Source organism: Anolis carolinensis, chromosome 4 (assembly GCF_035594765.1).
Source record: "Anolis carolinensis isolate JA03-04 chromosome 4, rAnoCar3.1.pri, whole genome shotgun sequence".
Taxonomy (NCBI): Eukaryota; Metazoa; Chordata; class Lepidosauria; order Squamata; family Dactyloidae; genus Anolis; species Anolis carolinensis.
The window spans coordinates 125548989-125567213 of NC_085844.1; the positions used below are offsets into that span (position 1 = coordinate 125548989).

An 18225-nucleotide genomic window follows, 5' to 3' on the forward strand; every position below is an offset into this window, starting at 1 on the left:
GCGATATGTGTTTTTAAAATATGTGTAGACATGTCCTTAAGGAGCCCTGGTGGCGAAGTGCATTAAAGCACTGAGCTGGAGACCAAAAGGTCCCAGGTTCAAACCCTGGGAGCGGCGGGAGCGGCCGCTGTTAGCTCCAGCTCCTGCCAACCTAGCAGTTCGAAAACATGCCAATGTGAGGAGATCAATAGGTACCACTCCGGCGGGAAGTTAATGGCGCTCCATGCAGTCATGCTGGCCACATGACCTTGGAGGTGTCTACGGACAACGCCGGCTCTTCGGCTTAGAAATGGAGATGAGCACCAACCCCCAGAGTTGGACATGACTGGACTTAACATCAGGGGAAACCCTTTATCTTTTTTTTTAGACATGTCCTTGATTTAATCTTACTCATGTTCTTGCTACTTCCAATTCTCCCATTGGTTTGTGTGTCTCATATCGCTTCTTGCACTAATATACCGCCTTTCTGTGCAAATGACTTTACCTCAGCAAAAGGCCACGAAGCTTCATGATTGCTGCAAATTTTAGTGTCCTCATCTCCACCATCAGTGACAACATAGACTTATCTCACAACATAGCTGGAAGGCATTGCTCTACCATCATGTTGACAATGTATTCATGAGCAGGGATGTATATTTGTTTCATTGTACTAAATAATTTCAACAGTTTTTTTGGTACTATTCCATTATCCGGGCAGAGGTCACCGGGGGCATTAGAGAGAGAAGGATATTCCATTTTAAGGGGGAAGGGGTTAAAGGAGTAAAACTATTTTCTCGTTTTCCTGTTATTCCACTTGTGTCCCTGCTAAGGAAACAACTCTTAGTTTATGAAATGGAAAGTGTGGAGGGGGAATAACCAGCAAGAACGGGGGACATTGTTTTCCTCCTTCAACTTTCTCATAAAATGGACTATTTACCTCTTTCTAGTGTCCCCTAGTAGACTCCGCCCAGATAATGGAACAGTACCATTTTTCTTTGGTGTAAGAGGAAATTAGTATTTCTGCACTTGACAGATATCCACATAATCGGAAGTGTTTCCAGAATTATTCTGCATGGAAATGCATGTTGGATGTGTGGAAAACTCAGTTTTGTGCAAAAAAACAAAAGTTAGCACCTTGTTGGGAGGCTACATCATCATAAACCATCTTACGATCATGTAAAGTTTAATTGGGCTGTTGTGCAAATTTCATCGTCTCAGGAGGTGAGTGGAGACATAGGCTGTACACATACACATGTATACATACTATTCTGGGGTAAGCTGCTCCTGAACTGCCCCGATGAGCCCAGGAGAGTCCTCACAGCCCTTTTGGCATCCAAATAGTCACCTGGGCCAAGGGCGTTTTGGAGCAAATGCAGAAGCAGCTTCCTTGCAGAGGCTTTCTGGTGATATCACTTCTCCTGGTCACATAACTGGGTGGCCTATTGTGACCTCAACAGAAGCGACATGGCCAGCAAGTCTCAGCAAGGGAGCTACTTAGCATAGCATGGATCTGTTGGAGTTTTGAACTCTGGATAGGGTCAGATCCAGCCCAATCGAGCTGTCTACACTTCCAAAAAACCGAGATCACGCTGGAGTTTTCTGGAAGCTGCACATAAATCCTGTTTCCCATTATTTTTGGGAATCCATTATATGTTGTGAGGCCTCCCTGTGGCAGTTGAAAGGTGAGCCCATTTGGGCCATGTAGATACAGCCATAGTTATGCTGTTGGAATCCTTGTACAAGCGGAGACAACTGTATGGCTGTTGCTGAATAATGCCATTATGCCATGAGTCCCATTTCATGACTGGCCTCTTTGTGCAACGGGAAACTTTGCATGGTTTCCTGATGTGCATCAATGTAATTCACTAGAAAGTTGTGCATCTTGTAAGAGATGTAGCTGTGCTATTGCAAAGTTATACATTTTTTGCATAAATTTAGTGGTTTTTAAATAACTCTTTTCACACAAAAAACACTGTTTTCAGAGAACCAGGAGTCTCATTGCCTGTTTTTTGTATGCTCCCTTCTCCATAATGTATTTATTCACAGAATAATTTCCCAGCACTCGTCAAAATCTATAAACATCAAATGAAAACTGCAGGAATCTCTTGTCAGTGCGTTATTCTATCCCAACAGGGTTTCCTGAATATTAGGGAAATATTTTTTCAGCCAGGAAATAAATAAATTGGTTTTTTCCCCCCATTTTTACTCATCCAGAGACATTCAATAGGTACAAGGTACTCATGAGGTGTTTTTTTTCTTCTTCCCAGAAGGCTGGTCTAGGAAGATCTGGAAGATGATAAAATATTATTCCATATCAGGTTTTAGTACTGTTCTATTATCGGGGCAGAGGCCAAGAAGGACAGTCCATTTTATGGGGTGAACAGTGGGTTGAAGGCGTAAAACCATTTCCCCTTATTTTTTTGATATTCTCTCCACCCATGTTGCTGTCGTCGAAACAACCGTCATTTATGACATGGGAAATGGGGTGGGAGATAACCAGCGAAATGGGAAAAATATTTTTCCTCCATCCACCCCTCCTTCCCCCGGTAAAATGAACTATCCTTCTCTGTCTAGACCCACTTTTGGAGTCTGCCCAGATAATGGAACAGGCAGGGAAAACTATTGAGATGAACAAAGGAGATTGCAGTAGTAGGAACTTTATGGTCTTCCAGATGCTGGTGTGCAATTCCTAGATATTTGCACCATTAGAAGAGCAGCATTCCAGCTCCTACTGTATACACCTGTATGTGAACTAAAAAAAAATCATTATTTCACACCCTCCATTTCTAATGTGATCTAGACAATTTTGCTATTCATTGACTAGCTATGAGTGCTGAAATTTTAAGTGCCCCTTGCAAGAAATATTTTCAACCCCACCCGAAACTTCAACTTCTGCCTTTAATTGATTAGCAAAAGAAAATAGGTATCTAAAACTAACCATTGCATAACCATTTGCAAGTCTTTATAACCAAAAGCTGTAACTGACTCAGAACTTTTGAACTAAATGAGGCTTTCTTAACAGGTCTGCAGAAAACACAGCTTCAAGCCTTGTTGGCAAATACATTCCATCTGTTTTTTTTTAAGTGCTTGCACCCATAAATTCCTTGACTTTTGTCTGGAATCCTGGATTTGAATGCTCATCTTCTGAATTCCACGTGCAGTGATGTCTACCTCATATAGCCTTGACATGGCCAAGGAAATCCTTTCTCCTCTGCTCACCAACTGATGGAAGAAAGGGTATTTTCTCTCCACTGTTGTATTCCCGCTGCAACACCCTCCTTGACAAGCAAAAAGCAATAACTGGATGGCCCCGTGACTCACAGCATCATTATCGCTGCTTCCCCCACCGCAGTTCCTGTCACAGGATAGCCTTCACAGTAAAATATTAAATTGCCTGAATGAAAAGTCAAAGTCTTTGGGAAATGCTCCAACTTTATCTTTGTCATGCCAAGTCCCTTGCAAGGGCATTTCTCTGAAGTTATAGGGAGATATGCGTGTCATGCTCCTGTCCATCCGGATAACTTTCTAGTTTGTGGCTCAGCTATACCTCAAAGGAGCCTACTTTCTGCAAAACAGGTGCGGTGGGAGGCAGCTCCACCAGCTCATTTGGGCAAAGATCCCCCTCAGCAAATCCACCATAAAGAATATATAACTACAGTAGAGTCTCACTTATCCAACACTCGCTTATCCAGTATTCTGGATTATCCAATATATTTTTGTAGTCAATGTTTTCAATATATCGTGGTATTTTGGTGCTAAATTCATAAATACAGTAATTACAACATAACATTACTGCGCATTAAACTACTTTTTCTGCCAAATTTGTTGTCTAACATGATGTTTTGGTGCTTCATTTGTAAAATCATAACCTAATTTGATGTTTAATAGGTTTTTCCTTAATGCCTCCTTATTATCCAACATATTCACTTATCCAACACTGTGCCAGCCCGTTTATGTTGGATAAGTGAGACTCTACTGTATTATAGGCCTGTGCAATCAATGAAAAAAATGTTTCAATACTCATTTCTAAATTAGGGGGTGCAGAGAATAGTTTCTGTTTCTAAAATATTGTTAGGTGTCTGTATCATAACTATGATATAACAAATTCTTCATTACTTTTAGTTAAGTCATTGTGCAAGGGGGGCAGGGGAAATCTGGCCCCTTTTATACTGCCTGGCAGGAAAAGCACAGTCAAACCACCCCCAACAGATGCCCAACAATAACAACAATAACTACTGGGTAAATTTTGGAGTTTCTGCCTCTGAACTTTGCTTACCTTACAGGATTGATTCAACTCCCAACAATCCCTTTTTATCTAGAAATCCCTTTAGAGAATGAACATGGAGAAAGAGGAGGAGGAGGAGGAGGCAGAGGCACAAGGTGGTAAACAGAATTCTGGGAAATGAAGTTTGGGAAGGCAAGGACCCACGTGGCAGAGAATTCAAAAGGTCGCACCCTAAACTACTTTTCTCAGAATTCTGCTCGCTTCCCATGTTAAAACGCTTGGGTTTCCCCTCTCCAAGCTGGAGAAGTTACTTTTAATATGGAGGTGCTGCATTTTAATATGGAGGTGCTGCATTGCCTCCAGATCAGCAGAGATTGAATTTTCCCATCTGGCCAGGAATCCCTCCCTCCCCCTCGCCACCCACTTTGGGGAAAAAGTAGAGCTTCTTCCTCCACTTCTGCCTCACTATCCACTTCAGGGCCTTTTGGGGGAACTAAACCCAATCCTTTTGCAGGAAAAGCAGTGCCTGCTATGAAAACCTGGAATCATTTGAAATACTTACATAACTCATCTGAAAGTCATAGTCAAAACAAAGTCAGTGTTTTGAATCTTACGTTTTTTGCGTGGCCACCCCTCCCATTTCTTAATATTGCTTCGAATGTACAAATCCAATGAATTAGATCTGAAAAACGAAGTTTTGCACAGCCCTAATAACTAAGTATCTGGCTCTTGAGTATTTTAACAGTTGCATTGTTTCTTGATTTCTTTTAGCCATTCTCCAAACAACTGACAATTTTTGTGTGTTTTACTGCACTACGCAATAACCTGTATATTTGCAAGTAGACGTTCAAAAGGTCTTCTGCACCATACAGTGTCCTTTGATTTTTGTACCGCTATGATAATTTTCATATGCCTAGGAAATGCTCATCAGGTGTCAAAAGTTTACTACATCAGAAAGCAAGTAAAGGAACATATGAAAGTGTTTGCTGTGAATGCAGGGTTGGTTTTTTTACAATGGGAAGCAATTTTAATAGACCTTTCTGATTATGAAGACAAGAAGCAAATCAGATTACCAGCTCCGTACTACTTAGTCATGCAGTCCTTCATCATCTGCAGTGAATCAGAAGACACAGACACCTACCTCCGTTCACTTCTCAGTTTCAGTGGAATTACATATTGGGTAGAAGTATAATCCAAAAAAAGAATAACTTCATGCACTCCACATAAATAATTCAACTCTGATTCCCATCAGGCACTGCCATACTTGATTTTCAAGTATTTGTGACTGTTTAAGGCAGTGTAGATTTTCTCATAAATGTCCCGCTCAGGTAGAAAAATATGTCTTTGGGACTTAGAACTGATCCCAATCCATATTCAAATCTCTATAGAATAGGGAACGACTGTGCTTATTAATATCTTGTCCAACTCTGGTTAGACTATTTAGCAAACCAAAAAACCCTCCATGCCTAACTGATACTGGAAAGCGGTTGGTCATCCTTCTTAGAAGATGAAATGATTACTCATTGAAACACATGAACACACAAATAGCAAAGGGTGACACTGCAGAAGTTATCAACCAATAAATTCATGAAGCAGTACAGTACATTTTCTGCTATGGATCCAAAGAGTCCTTTAAAAGTGCACACTATTAACTTGTCCCAAACATGTCATGATACATTCAAACCTAGGATTGGCTTTACCACTCACTTGAGATCTGGCCTTGCTTCTTCTTCTTCTTCCTCTTCTCATTAGGAATGTGGATTGTAGTCCTCCTACATATTCCATACCAGGACACATTTATACAAATAATACCTTATGCTATCTTATCAGAACATACATCAGTAGTCAGCCCCATATAAGGGCTCTGAACACTAGGGAGGGGGGTGAAGTGCAAGAGAAACCTAACAAAGCTTTAGCTGTTTCATTGTTGTGTAGCTTTTAAACTTCAGTATTCCATGTATTTAAGAAAGACTGTGAGTGTTAAGGAATTGGGGAGAATTTGGGAGAACAATGGTTAGTGTCTTAACACTTCCTCATCTCCCCGCTTCTCTCTCTCCTCCATTTATCTTTTGTATATATGTGCTTGTGGGTGAAATAAGCAGAACTGGTCACCATATTTTACATTCTATACTGATAATACTCAGTTTATAACAGATATAATAAAGGGATAATCTAGCTACCCCATCCCTCATTTCTTTCACTTTACTTCTTCAGCAAACCATGAGAAGTGACTATCATCCTTGTCCCTAACTCCTGTTCCCATGCTGGGCATGAAGCTTTCTAAGAACCATTGTATTGACTAACTTGTTCGTGCTCTCATCACCACTCAGAGAAGGCCAGTGGGCATTGCTTTGGAAAGACAGACAAATAGGGCTTGTTAAGTGTAGATACTAAAGATGCCTGTGAAAGGTGTAATTGCAAGAGTTTTTAAATGCAAGTTAGTTTGTACTGTACATAGCCCTCCTTAGATAAGACTGTCTCATTGGATACAAGAACCCTGGTTGCAGGTTAAAAATGACCAAGTTTGACCGCCATGGTAGCAACGTCAACTTTTTTTCCTGTGGATGAAAGCCTTGCTGCAATGGTAGGTCTTGGACACAGGTTTCATTTTTTTTGTCCAAAGAGTTTTCATAGCAAATTCAGAATTTAAATCCCCATCACCTAAAAGGGGACACTCTGAAGCACCCTGTGAAAGTGATAGACAGTGATCATACTTCTGTACTAAAAGCCCTCGGGTTTGTAAAGGTCTCGCGTATGATGCAGTGGTGAGTCACCGGGTAACTCTGGAAGGTTGCCATTTTGATAGGCAGTCCCATTTCCTTGCAGCACATGGGTGTGTAGGTGATCCTCTCGCCCCCGTTCCGCACCATGTCAGCGGTCCGTATATAAAAGGGGGAGCCAGAGGGAGAGCAGGTTGGGCAATAGTTCCGAATGCCCTGCTTGTTAAGCTCATGAGGTGGAAAGGAGGGGTTGCCCTGCCCGTCCATGATACGAGAGTTGCAAGCGTTGCACATGACATAGTGGGAATGGGGGGGAAGGTCAGTCTCCCCCTCCCCCTCCTCCTCCTCCTCTTCCTCCTCTTCCTCTTCATCAGATTCATCTTTCTTGCAGCAGTAATACTAAAAGGGGGGAAACGCCTTAGGTTAGTTCACAAAAATGCAATTTACAAAAAATACATATATTTGTATATAACATGCCTTAGATTGTAAAAATAATTTCTTCTACTTCAATGTTGCCGTTTTAAAACAATATCATAAGGGAGGCCAATATTATTATCCAGATGCTGTAGACTGATGCGGCTCTAAAGAACAACGGCTTCACTAAGGCCACTTACCACTTCATCACATAGAGACTTTTAAACATCCTAGCATGCTGCCAGAATGCTTCCTTGACAGAGCCCGCCAGACGGCATCACACCACCGAAGACTACTTCCAGCAGAGCTCCATCAAAGTAGCATTCTGGCAGCATGCTAGGAATGTTCCCCTGAGAACATTGGAGATTTCCCATGTTTTCATTAAGAATAGGGGGAATGCCGTGCAGCGACACTTCTCCCGTGGGATAAGGTAAGGGGCACAGCGGGTGATGCAGGGTGCAGGGCAACTGTTTCCCCCATTGTCCGCTGGATTTGACAGGCTGCAACTGCCCAACTTGTTGACCTCAGTGTGATGAGGTCCTTAGTCTCTTAGGATCTGAGGACTTCCATCATCGTTTACACTTCTAAATACAGTAGAGTCTCACTTATCCAACATAAACGGGCTGGCAGAATGTTGGATAAGCGAATATGTTGGATAATAAGGAGGCATTAAGGAAAAGCCTATTAAACATCAAATTAGGTTATGATTTTACAAATGAAGCACCAAAACATCATGTTAGACAACAAATTTGGCAGAAAAAGTAGTTCTATATGCAGTAATCCTATGTAGTAATTACTGTATTTATGAATTTAGCACCAAAATATCACAATATATTGAAAACATTGACTCCAAAAATGCGTTGGATAATCCAGAACGTTGGATAAGCGAGTGTTGGATAAGTGAGACTCTACTGTATTGCACCAGCAATAACTGAAGCCGAGCTCGTTAATGTATCCAACAATCACAACTTACTCTTTAATTACAGTAGAGTCTCACTTATCCAACACTCACTTATGCAACGTTCTGGATTATCCAATGCATTTTTGTAGTCAATGTTTTCAATATAGCGTGATATTTTGGTGCTAAATTCGTAAATACAGTAATTACTACATGGCATTACTGTGTATTGAACTACTTTTTCTGTCAATTGCTGTATAACATGATGTTTTGGTGCTTAATTTGTAAAATCATAATCTGATTTGATTTTTAATAGGCTTTTCCTTAATTCCTCCTTATTATCCAACATATTTGCTTATCCAACGTTCTGCTGGCCCATTTATGTTGGATAAGTGAGACTCTACTGTACTTTGATTCCCTTCCAGGGAATCAAGTATTGCACTTGGATTGAAGATAATCCAAGAATTCACTTTAAAAGCTATAATTTCCGTTGTCGTGGAGTTGTTATATTGTAAAACATGTAGGGGGTGTCTATGAAGGTTTTCAACATAATGATTGAGCAGCCCTTCAATAACAGCCACCTTTTCCATTTACCTTCACTAATTTCTACCAACTTACCCACCCTAACTCAGTTTTCATAATAAAGCACCTGCCCCTCCCAAACCAAAATCCATGTCAAATTTGGCACCTTTAATAACACAATGCCAAAAAGTTAAATTATGAGATCACGTTTTTTCCTAAGTTTAAGGAAGTCACTTCGGAACATGTTTCTGACTTTCCATTGACTTTCCATTTTTTGTTGAATAACAAATTCTAGAAGAGCATGATCATTCACACTTGAGTAACCCACCACTTCCATCCCATTTATATGGGCCCTTCCACAGAGGACTAAAATCCATGACGAAGCGGGTTTAAATAACCCGCTTTGGTGCAGGTTTCAGTCCACACCTACCCACCCAAACACAGACTTTCCTGGGGGGGGGCTACAAATCAGGATGGCAAGAAGCCATCCCCAAGCCCCCAATTTAGCTCCTAAAACTTACTCCTGGCATGAGAAAACAATGTGCCAGGAGATGCACCAGGAGGACTCAAGGAGAGGCTTTATGATGGTGGGGGACCTTTTCAAGTTTTAAGGGCTAAATTGGAGGGCACCTTCCCACACCTTTGGGAACCCAAAAGGTGGGGAGTGGCAGTGGAGACTCACCCCTAGGTTGTCCTGGAAGTGAGTCCCCACAGGGGCCTTTAAAGAAGCCCGGATCTAATGGGGTAGCTAATTAATTCAGAACAAACCAAGGAAACTTTGGTTTGTTCTGAATTAATTTGCTTTTACTGGAGGTATTGTTTGGATGCCTCCAGTAAAATCCGAGACAGGTCCCGGTTTTAGGGCCTGTCTGGATGGGCCCTTAAATTATCACTGTTGATTAGGATCAGATCTAAAATAGCAAATCTCCTTGTTGCTCTTCTACCTTCTGGACAATGAAATTATCTGCAGAGCAAATGGTCAATTTGTTGGACCTGATATTCTTGGCAAATGTTGTCTTCCAATAAATATAAGGATAGTTGAAAATTCCCATCACTACTACATCACTCTTTTCTGAATGTGTCATCATTTGTTCTAGAAAGGCATCATCCAAGTCTTCAGTTGGAAATTTGTAATAGAACCCCACAATATTGTCCCTGTTGTCTCTTTCCTCTTTAATTTTTTACCCAGATACTCTCAACCTGGATTTACATTCTGGACTACACACAGGTGTAAACATCCTTAATATACATGGCTCCTTTCCGTTTGGTCTATTTCTCAGAAATAGGTTTTAACCCTCTATTATTACATTCCAATCATGAGACTGGACCTCTTTTTCTGAGCACATGGCAAGCCCCTGAGTCTTCCATTTTGTTCTTCTCCTGTGAACATGGAGATTCAAGGTGTCTGCTGTGAACAGGATAGCTAGGCCCTATTTTACTTTCCTATCTAGTAATGTCTTTAAATAAAGTCTTTATAACTTTTAAAATTTGACTCTGCTCTTAAATTGCTTCAACTTAATCGCTCTACTGCTGACACTAGAAGCATCTCATCTGCTGAACTACTGCTATTACTGTTGTTACTACTTTACTATTTTTACTATTTTTAAATCCCCCCTCCAACAATAACTCTGTTTAAAGCCTTTCTGATCGGGTTTGTGAGACTCTTAGCAAAACTGTTTCTGCCAATTGCTGAGTGATGCGTCTCTCCTCCTGCCAGAAGTTCAGCTTTATTAACCTTCAAGCCATGCATAGTCTATGAAGCTAAATCATTCCCAGCAGCACCACCCATGAAGTTAGTTATTCTCTTATCCTTCTCTCCCTTCCTGGATTTTGTCCTTGAACTGGGAGGAGAGACAAAATGACAGCCTGTGCTTCAAGGACCTTCAGTTTCTTACCTATAGCCTCATAATCCCATGTGATCTCCTGAAGCCTATACCTTGGTTGTCATATGGACCAAAAGGAAGAGATAACAGTCTGTGGGCTTGCAAGCCTTCTTAGCTTCTGTGTTACATCGCAAATTGAAGAAGGGAACTGAATTGCTTCTTGGCAGGGGGTTGGACTGGATGGCCCATGAGGTCTCTTCCAACGATATGATTCTATGAATTATATGAACATAGTTCCTTACCTGTAGCCTACAATAGCAGAGAACAGCGATTATACACAGTAAGATTACTGTTGCTAGTATTCCGCCAGTGATTACAACAGTTCCTGCTGTCATCCGACCGATTCTCCATCAAACTCTACAAAAACATCAGAGATAACCAGTTAAACTCAAGGTATTCTAATAACAATTTTGGGACCCTCCCTACTATTTCAGCCTCTCCACTCTTTACTCAGTGTTCCTTGTACTCCTTTCTTTTTCAGCCTTTAAGTTTTATATGCCCCCATTAATACTTCTGCAACCCTTGCGGCTGGCTTAATCTTCCAGCATCTTCACCCACAACACACACACTTTTGCTAGGATGGTTGTGCCTTGGCTGCATAGAGCTCTCCAGTAAGGAAAAGAGTGTACTGATTTTAATACAGGTTATCATCTCAAAAATATTTTTAAATTTTTATTTGCTTATGGCTATCAGGTCCAGTTTTCAACTCACCAAAGCATCCCATGACTTACTCTGAGATCCTGTTCTAGGGTTATCTTTGTAAGAAGGGGAAGTTTCCATTGCCCTCCTCTTATGCTGAGAGAATGTCAACAATCAAGTCCTCCCAACCTAAATATCGATTCAAACCCTGGTCTCACAGAGTATTAGTGTAACTGCAAGCATTACGAGTCTTAGTCCAACTGCAAGCATTATGAAATATACAGGCAAATAAAATGAAAGGCAATGCAGATTTGAAATGATTAAGGGAACTTACGTTCAGTGAAGAGTATGTTGGACCTGCAAGACAGAACAGAAATAAAGCTGTTGTGTTTTTATGCTGCTCATCCCACAATGACCTACAATCTCATCACATGGGCAAAATTGCCTATCCTATGACATTTTCCTTTCAGTTCAGGGATAGAGCCCACCAGATCCCATCAGATGACATAGGTCTACTTCTGGCAGGGCTCCATCCCTGAACAGAAGTAAAAAGTGTCATAGGGGCTGCAATGGCGCAACAAGTTAAACCACTGAGCTACTGAACGGAATGTTGGCAGTTCGAATCTCGGGATGGGGGTGAGCTCCTGCTATTAGCCCCAGCTTCTGCCAACCTAGCAGATCGAAAACATGCAAATGTGAGTAGATCAATAGGTACTGCCTCGGCGGGAAGGTAAATGGCATTCCATACAATCATGCCGGCCACATGATCTAGGAGGTATCTATGGACAACATATGTTGTTATTATTATTATTATTATTATTATTATTATTATTATTATTATTATTATTATTTTATTATGACACAGCAAACAAGATATGCTGGATTTCATATCACAAAATCACAAGTCGAACACTTCCCAAGTGTCTAGGACTGTATGATGTATTTTCGGATGATGCGTGCAGATCCCAGCAGGGTGGCCTTTTGCAGTTGGCAGATCGTAATTTTGTCAATGTCTATTGTTTCCAAATGCCGGCTGAGATCTTTTGGCACGGCACCCAGTGTGCCAATCACCACTGGGACCACCTACACTGGTTTCTGCCAGAGTCTTTGAAGTTCAATCTTGAGGTCCTGATAGCGGCTGAGTTTTTCCTGTTATTTTTCGTCAATGTGACTGTCACCTGGGATGGCAACATCAATGATCCAAACCTTTTTCTTTTCAACAACTGTGATGTCTGGTGTGTTGTGTTCCAGAACTTTGTCAGTCTGGATTCGGAAGTCCCACAGTATCTTTGCGTGCTCATTCTCCAATACTTTTGCAGGTTTGTGATCCCACCGATTCTTTGCTGCTGGGAGGTGGTACTTGAGGCATAAGTTCCAATGGATCATTTGGGCCACATAGTTGTGCCTCTGTTTGTAGTCTGTCTGTGCAATTTTCTTACATCAGCTGAGGAGATGATCAATGGTTTCATCGGTTTCCTTGCACAGTCTGCATTTTGGGTCATCAGCTGATTTTTCGATCTTGGCCTGAATTGCCTTTGTCCTAATGGCTTGCTCCTGGGCTGCAAGGATCAGGCCTTCTGTCTCCTTCTTCAGGGTCCCATTCGTGAGCCATAGCCAGGTCTTCTCCTTATCAGCTTTTCCTTCAATTTTGTCAAGGAACTTTCCATGCAATGTTTTGTTGTGCCAGCTGTCAGCTCTAGTTTGTAGTGTGGTTTTCTTGTACTGGTTTTTTGTCTGCTGTGCTTTGAGGAGTTTCTGATTTTATTATTATTATTATTATTATTATTATTATTATTATTATTATTATTACTACTACTACTACTACTACTACTACTAGAGGGAATAGCAAGAACACAGGAGGTTTCCCGTGTTCTCATAGAGAAGAATAGTGGGGAAGCCAGACGGCAATGTTTCCTCCCATGGGATAAGGTAAGGAGTGATGCGGGGCACTGGGTTCCCCATGTTGCCCACCAGCTTTGCCATGGTGCATGGTGAATCTCACCACTTTTCCCTGCAATTTTGTCCTCAATTTGATAAGGTCCTTAGAATATTGAGGCCCAAACATTATGGGAAGGAGATGGGAGGAATAAAAACTTGCAACCCTATGATTCTATGAAAATGTGAGAAGGTGGAGACAACCAATTGGCCCTGACATGCCAATTATTACCTGGGTGAGTGGAGGGAAGAAGGTGGTGGAGGCAGGCAGTAAATGGCTTCAAGGAGGGCAGGGAAGGAATTGTAGGAAAAGATTGAAGTAAACCAGGAAGAGTCTAACCATGGAATTGGAGAATAACTTGGGCCTATTAAGCTTGGTTCTTACACTTGCAACCAGAAGGAAGAATTGAGAGAAAACTGTGGGCTTTAAGCCAGTTCTGTTTATTGGACACATTTTTGTGAAAGAGTTCCCACTTTGAGAAAGCTAGCTGTGTTACTTGAAGGAGAAGCGTGGGAGGGAGCTCTGGCAACATGTCCATGACAAGGTCTACCAAGAACTCTGTAAATATTTTGTTTTTCCAATAAACATAAGGAATCGGGGAAAGTGTTGAACCCTTACATCCTCGGGAACACAGAGAAGATAGGGGAGATTAAATCTATAGGAAGGGACTTGGTGGCAGCACTACTGGTGGCAGCACTACTGCTACCACTACACTGGGAAGAGGTAACAAGTTCAAATAGAGCTCAGCACTTTCATCACAGCACTTTTGTCGAAAAATCACCATATCATCCAATTGCTTTTGTAGTAGTAAAAATGAAGGAGTAATAAATGAATAGAAACTTGCTGCTTTTTATGAGACTCAGCAACTACCCGGCATTTCCAAAAACTTTTCGTGTCATTTCTACGCAGATGACACTCAACTCTACTACTCTTTTTCACCACACTCCAAGGAAGCTCCCCGGATCCTAAACCAGTGTCTGACAGTTGTGATTGACTGCATGAGGGCCAACAAGCTAAAACTTAATTCAGACAAGACAGGGGTCCTCCTGGTCAGTCGTGGGGCCGATCGGGTATAGGGTAGCAACCTGTGTTCAACAGGGTCACAGTCCCCCTGAAACCATAGGTCCGCAGTCTGACAGTCCTCCTAGACTCAGCGCTGATGCTTGATGTCCAGGTGTCAGCGGTAGCTGGGAGGGCCTTCGCACAATTAAAACTTGTGTTCCAGCTGCGACCGTACCTTGAAAAGCCTGACTTGGCCACGGTGGTCCACACCTTAGTTACATCTAGAATGGATTACTGCAATGCACTCTATGTGGGACTGTCTTTTAAGACGGCTCAGAAACTGCAGTTTGTGCAATGGTCAGTGGCCAGATAACTAACTGGGGCTGGTTATAGGGAGCACACCCTGACTCTATTAAAGCAGCTCCACTTGGTTGCCGATGAGTTTCCGGATCCAATTCAAAGTGGAGGTTATCACCTATAAAGCCTTTTACGCTTCGGGTCCAACCTATATTTGAGAGCACATCTCTATGAACCGGCACAGGTTCGAAGATCTACCAGGTTCAAAGATCTACCTCTGTCTCAAGTGTGGTTGTTGGGGACGAGAGAGAGAGGGCCTTCTTGTTGGTAGCCCCCCCCCCCCCCCCGGCTCTGAAATGCTCTCCTGAGGGAGATCAGATCCTACCCTCCAAACCTTCTGCATACAATTAAAGACCTGGCTTTTCTGACAAGCCTTCAATCATGTTTAGACTCTCTTATAATACATATGAGGACCGTTAAGACTCTTTTTTAGCACTTTACAATTCTGAGGTCGAATACTGCTGTTTTATCTACAGCAAATGCTGCATTTTATTGTTTTTACCAAGGAGTACAGTGAATTTATGATGTTGTGTTGACTGTTTATTGCCTATGTTTTGTTTTGCATTTGTTGTATTTTGTGTCACACCTTGTGTTTTGTGAGCCACCCCAAGTCCCTCTGGGAGATGGTGGCAGGATATCTATAAAGATTATTATTATTATTTTATTATGTCACAGCAAACAAGATAAATATGCTAGATTTCGTATCACAAAATCACAAGTCGAACACTTCCCAAGTGTCTAGGACTGTGTGATGTATTTTCAGATGATGCGCGCAGATCCCAGTAGGGTGGCCTTTTGCAGTTGGCAGATTGTAATTTTGTCAATGTCTATTGTTTTGTCAATGTCTATTATTATTATTATTATTATTATTATTATTATTATTATTATTATTATTATTATTATTTTCCAGGACATCTATTCATGTAGGCAAGATCAAGTGGCATTCTGGAACAGAATTTCATTTTGTTCCACAGACTCCCCCCCCCCCCCCCCCCGCTGCAATCTACCTTCATTTGAAAGAATGTTTCCAAAACTACAGAATAGTGGAAGCATAGTTGGACAGAATCTTAAGCACTATCTAGTCCAGGGGTCCCCAAACTTTTTAAGCAGAGGGCCAGTCCACAATCCTTCAAACTGTTGAGGGGCCAAATTATCATTAGAAAAAAAATACAAACAAATCCGATGTATACTACACATGTCTTATTTGTACTACAAAAACAACAACAACAACAAGAACAATGAAAGAACAATGAAAGAGCAATACAATATTTAAAAATAAAAACAATTTTAACCAACATACATTTATCAGGATTTCAATGGGAAGTGTGGGCCTGCTTCTGGCCAATGAGATAGTCAAGTTAATTAGGATTGTTGTTGTTGTTGTGTGCCTTCAAGTCATTTCAGACTTTGGGCGAGCCTAAGTTTAAAATTTATTTATTTATTATTTATTTATTTACTATATTTATTTACTACATTTGTATCACACCCTTCTCACCCCAAAGGGGACTCAGAGTGGCTTACAAATTATATGTACATACAATATGTTATATTATTAGCATACCACACTATTAGCATTATATATTACTATATTGACCTATACCACTATACTGTAATATTATTAGTAATATTATTAGTAATATATAATATATAATTAATACTATAATATGGAATTATTATTAGTGTTATATTGTATTACATTATAATATTATTATCAATATTATATGTATATACAATATATTATATTATAAAACTGAGGGCGGGGGCCAGGTAAATGACCTTGGAGGGCCGCATGTGGCCCCCGGGCCTTAGTTTGGGGACCCCTGATCTAGTCCAACCAAAGAACTTCTGTCCAACCAAAGAATAGACATGTGTTGGTTAACCTCCAATACAACAAAGAGAGTTCCAATGTGTATCTCACCCCTGGAGAATTCATCTTCCTTAGAAGATGAAAAAGGCTTACAGCAGTGAATCCTCCTTCACTGCTCCTGAACAATCCTCCTCCAATACAGCAAAAAGGAGAGCTGAAGGAGAGACCTCCAAGTCCTCATGAGTGCTGTGTTGGATGCAGTCCTTAGATGCAGAAAAAGGCTATGTGCCCACAGCTGTGAGACTTGCTCTCTAAATACTATCGGACATGGGAACATAGGCTGAGCAAAAGTTTCATAAAAGATGGCTGGTGTTTTCCTGGCTGGTACTGAAAGCAACATCAATTTTGCTTGTGACTCCCTGACCCTGCTGTTGTACATCTTAGAATTATGACCCTTGGACTGCTCACTGACTTTTCTACTTGGACATTGTTCTGATTTATGGCTTCTTGACCTGGGGCTGTTGATTACTGCAGATTTCATGCCTCAGTTTCTGAACTCATGTAAGAGTGGGACACCATCATCCTTCAAAACAGGCCCTCCACTGCTGAATAACTGCTATTATTAGGAGGTCATTTTTATGGTTTAAGTGGAATTTTCTTCTCTCTTTTGTACTTTGAATCTACTGGTTTATGTTCTCATCTGTAGAACAACAGAAGAAAGCAATCTTGTTCTGATAATGGGCTTTCATGGAATGTAGGCTTCCTATCAGTATTACCACTTCAGCAATCTGGAAATCTTTGCATAAAACACCAGTATGGTCAGGACATATTATGTATGTATGTATGTACATATTTATGTTTATGAAGAATCTTTACTTCACTTAAAATTTCCAAAGCTGCTCAAAGTAATTATGTGTGCGTGCCTTCAAGTCACCTAACAACTTATGGCAACCCCATTAATTTCATAGGGTTATCTAGGCAAGTAATACTCAGAGGCAGTTTTGCCAGTTCCTACAGTGGTAGTCTCCTATCCAGGTACTAACCAGGATTGACCTTATTTAGCTTCCAAGATCAGATGTGATGTGGTGCCTTTTGGGGTGTTTAGTTTTAAGATTCAACAAAATTCACAATAGTTACTAGGAAGATGCAAAGCTATGTTCAGATTTACTAGAGTTTAGAACATCTTGTTTCTTTGGTCTACAGTAGTTCTCAACCTGGGCTTCCCAGATGTTTTTGACCTTCAACTCCCAGAAATCCTAACAGCTGGTAAACTGGATGGGATTTCTGGGAGTTGTAGGCCAAAAACATCTGGGGACCCCAGGTTGAGAACCACTGGTCTACAGATTTCAGAAACTAATGTTGCCTGGGAATCTATTAAAGTAACTTTTTAAAACTCTGATTTTTCACAGACATCAAATATTCTATCTGCCAGTCTTCTGCTGAATCTATGAGTTGTGATACATCTCATAGGAAACAATAACAGGTCAAAAATGGCTCTCTGATTGTAGTTTCTCACTGTGGGCTCTTCTTTATCTAGGCTGCTGCTGATATTCATTTGAGCTCCTAGCTTCCAATGGGAAACAAAAAAGGCAGCGCAGAACAAGTGTTTATAAGCCTCCACCAGTCCACTCCTGTCCTCAGTCTTCCCATGTTTCACCAACTACATTCATTGATGAATCTTTGGGGCACAGCCTGCCTCATCACAGGAAACAAACCTGTGTTTTTGTTCCCAACTGCTGTATTGTGGTGGATGCCATATGAAGATGTATTGTACCAATAGCACCGTGGAATTCGAAGAGGTATGAATGGAGGACGAAAGGGAGAAACGTGTCAAAAGTTAGGC

At 41.1% G+C, this 18225-nt stretch overlaps 1 protein-coding gene and 1 long non-coding RNA gene across 6 annotated transcripts in view; one reads left to right on the forward strand and one right to left on the reverse strand.

The window, feature by feature from the left end:
* The first annotated feature begins 1166 nt into the window (after window positions 1-1166).
* Window positions 1167-3390, forward strand: LOC134298245 (uncharacterized). The gene is made up of 2 exons (XR_010005210.1): window positions 1167-1661; window positions 3002-3390. It is a non-coding gene; the product is annotated as an uncharacterized LOC134298245 (long non-coding RNA).
* A 1814-nt stretch (window positions 3391-5204) lies between these two features.
* Window positions 5205-18225, reverse strand: part of LOC100564981 (protein FAM163A) — a 161063-nt gene continuing 148042 nt past the window's right edge. For all 5 annotated transcript variants that reach the window (XM_062977748.1, XM_008108918.3, XM_008108917.3 and 2 more), the window contains 3 exons: window positions 11615-11637; window positions 10884-10998; window positions 5205-7323 (listed from right to left, as the gene is read on the reverse strand). In XM_062977748.1, coding sequence (XP_062833818.1) covers window positions 6913-7323; window positions 10884-10976 — 504 coding nt within the window. In that variant the 5' untranslated portion in view covers window positions 10977-10998; window positions 11615-11637 and the 3' untranslated portion in view covers window positions 5205-6912. The remainder of the gene's footprint in view (window positions 7324-10883; window positions 10999-11614; window positions 11638-18225) is intronic.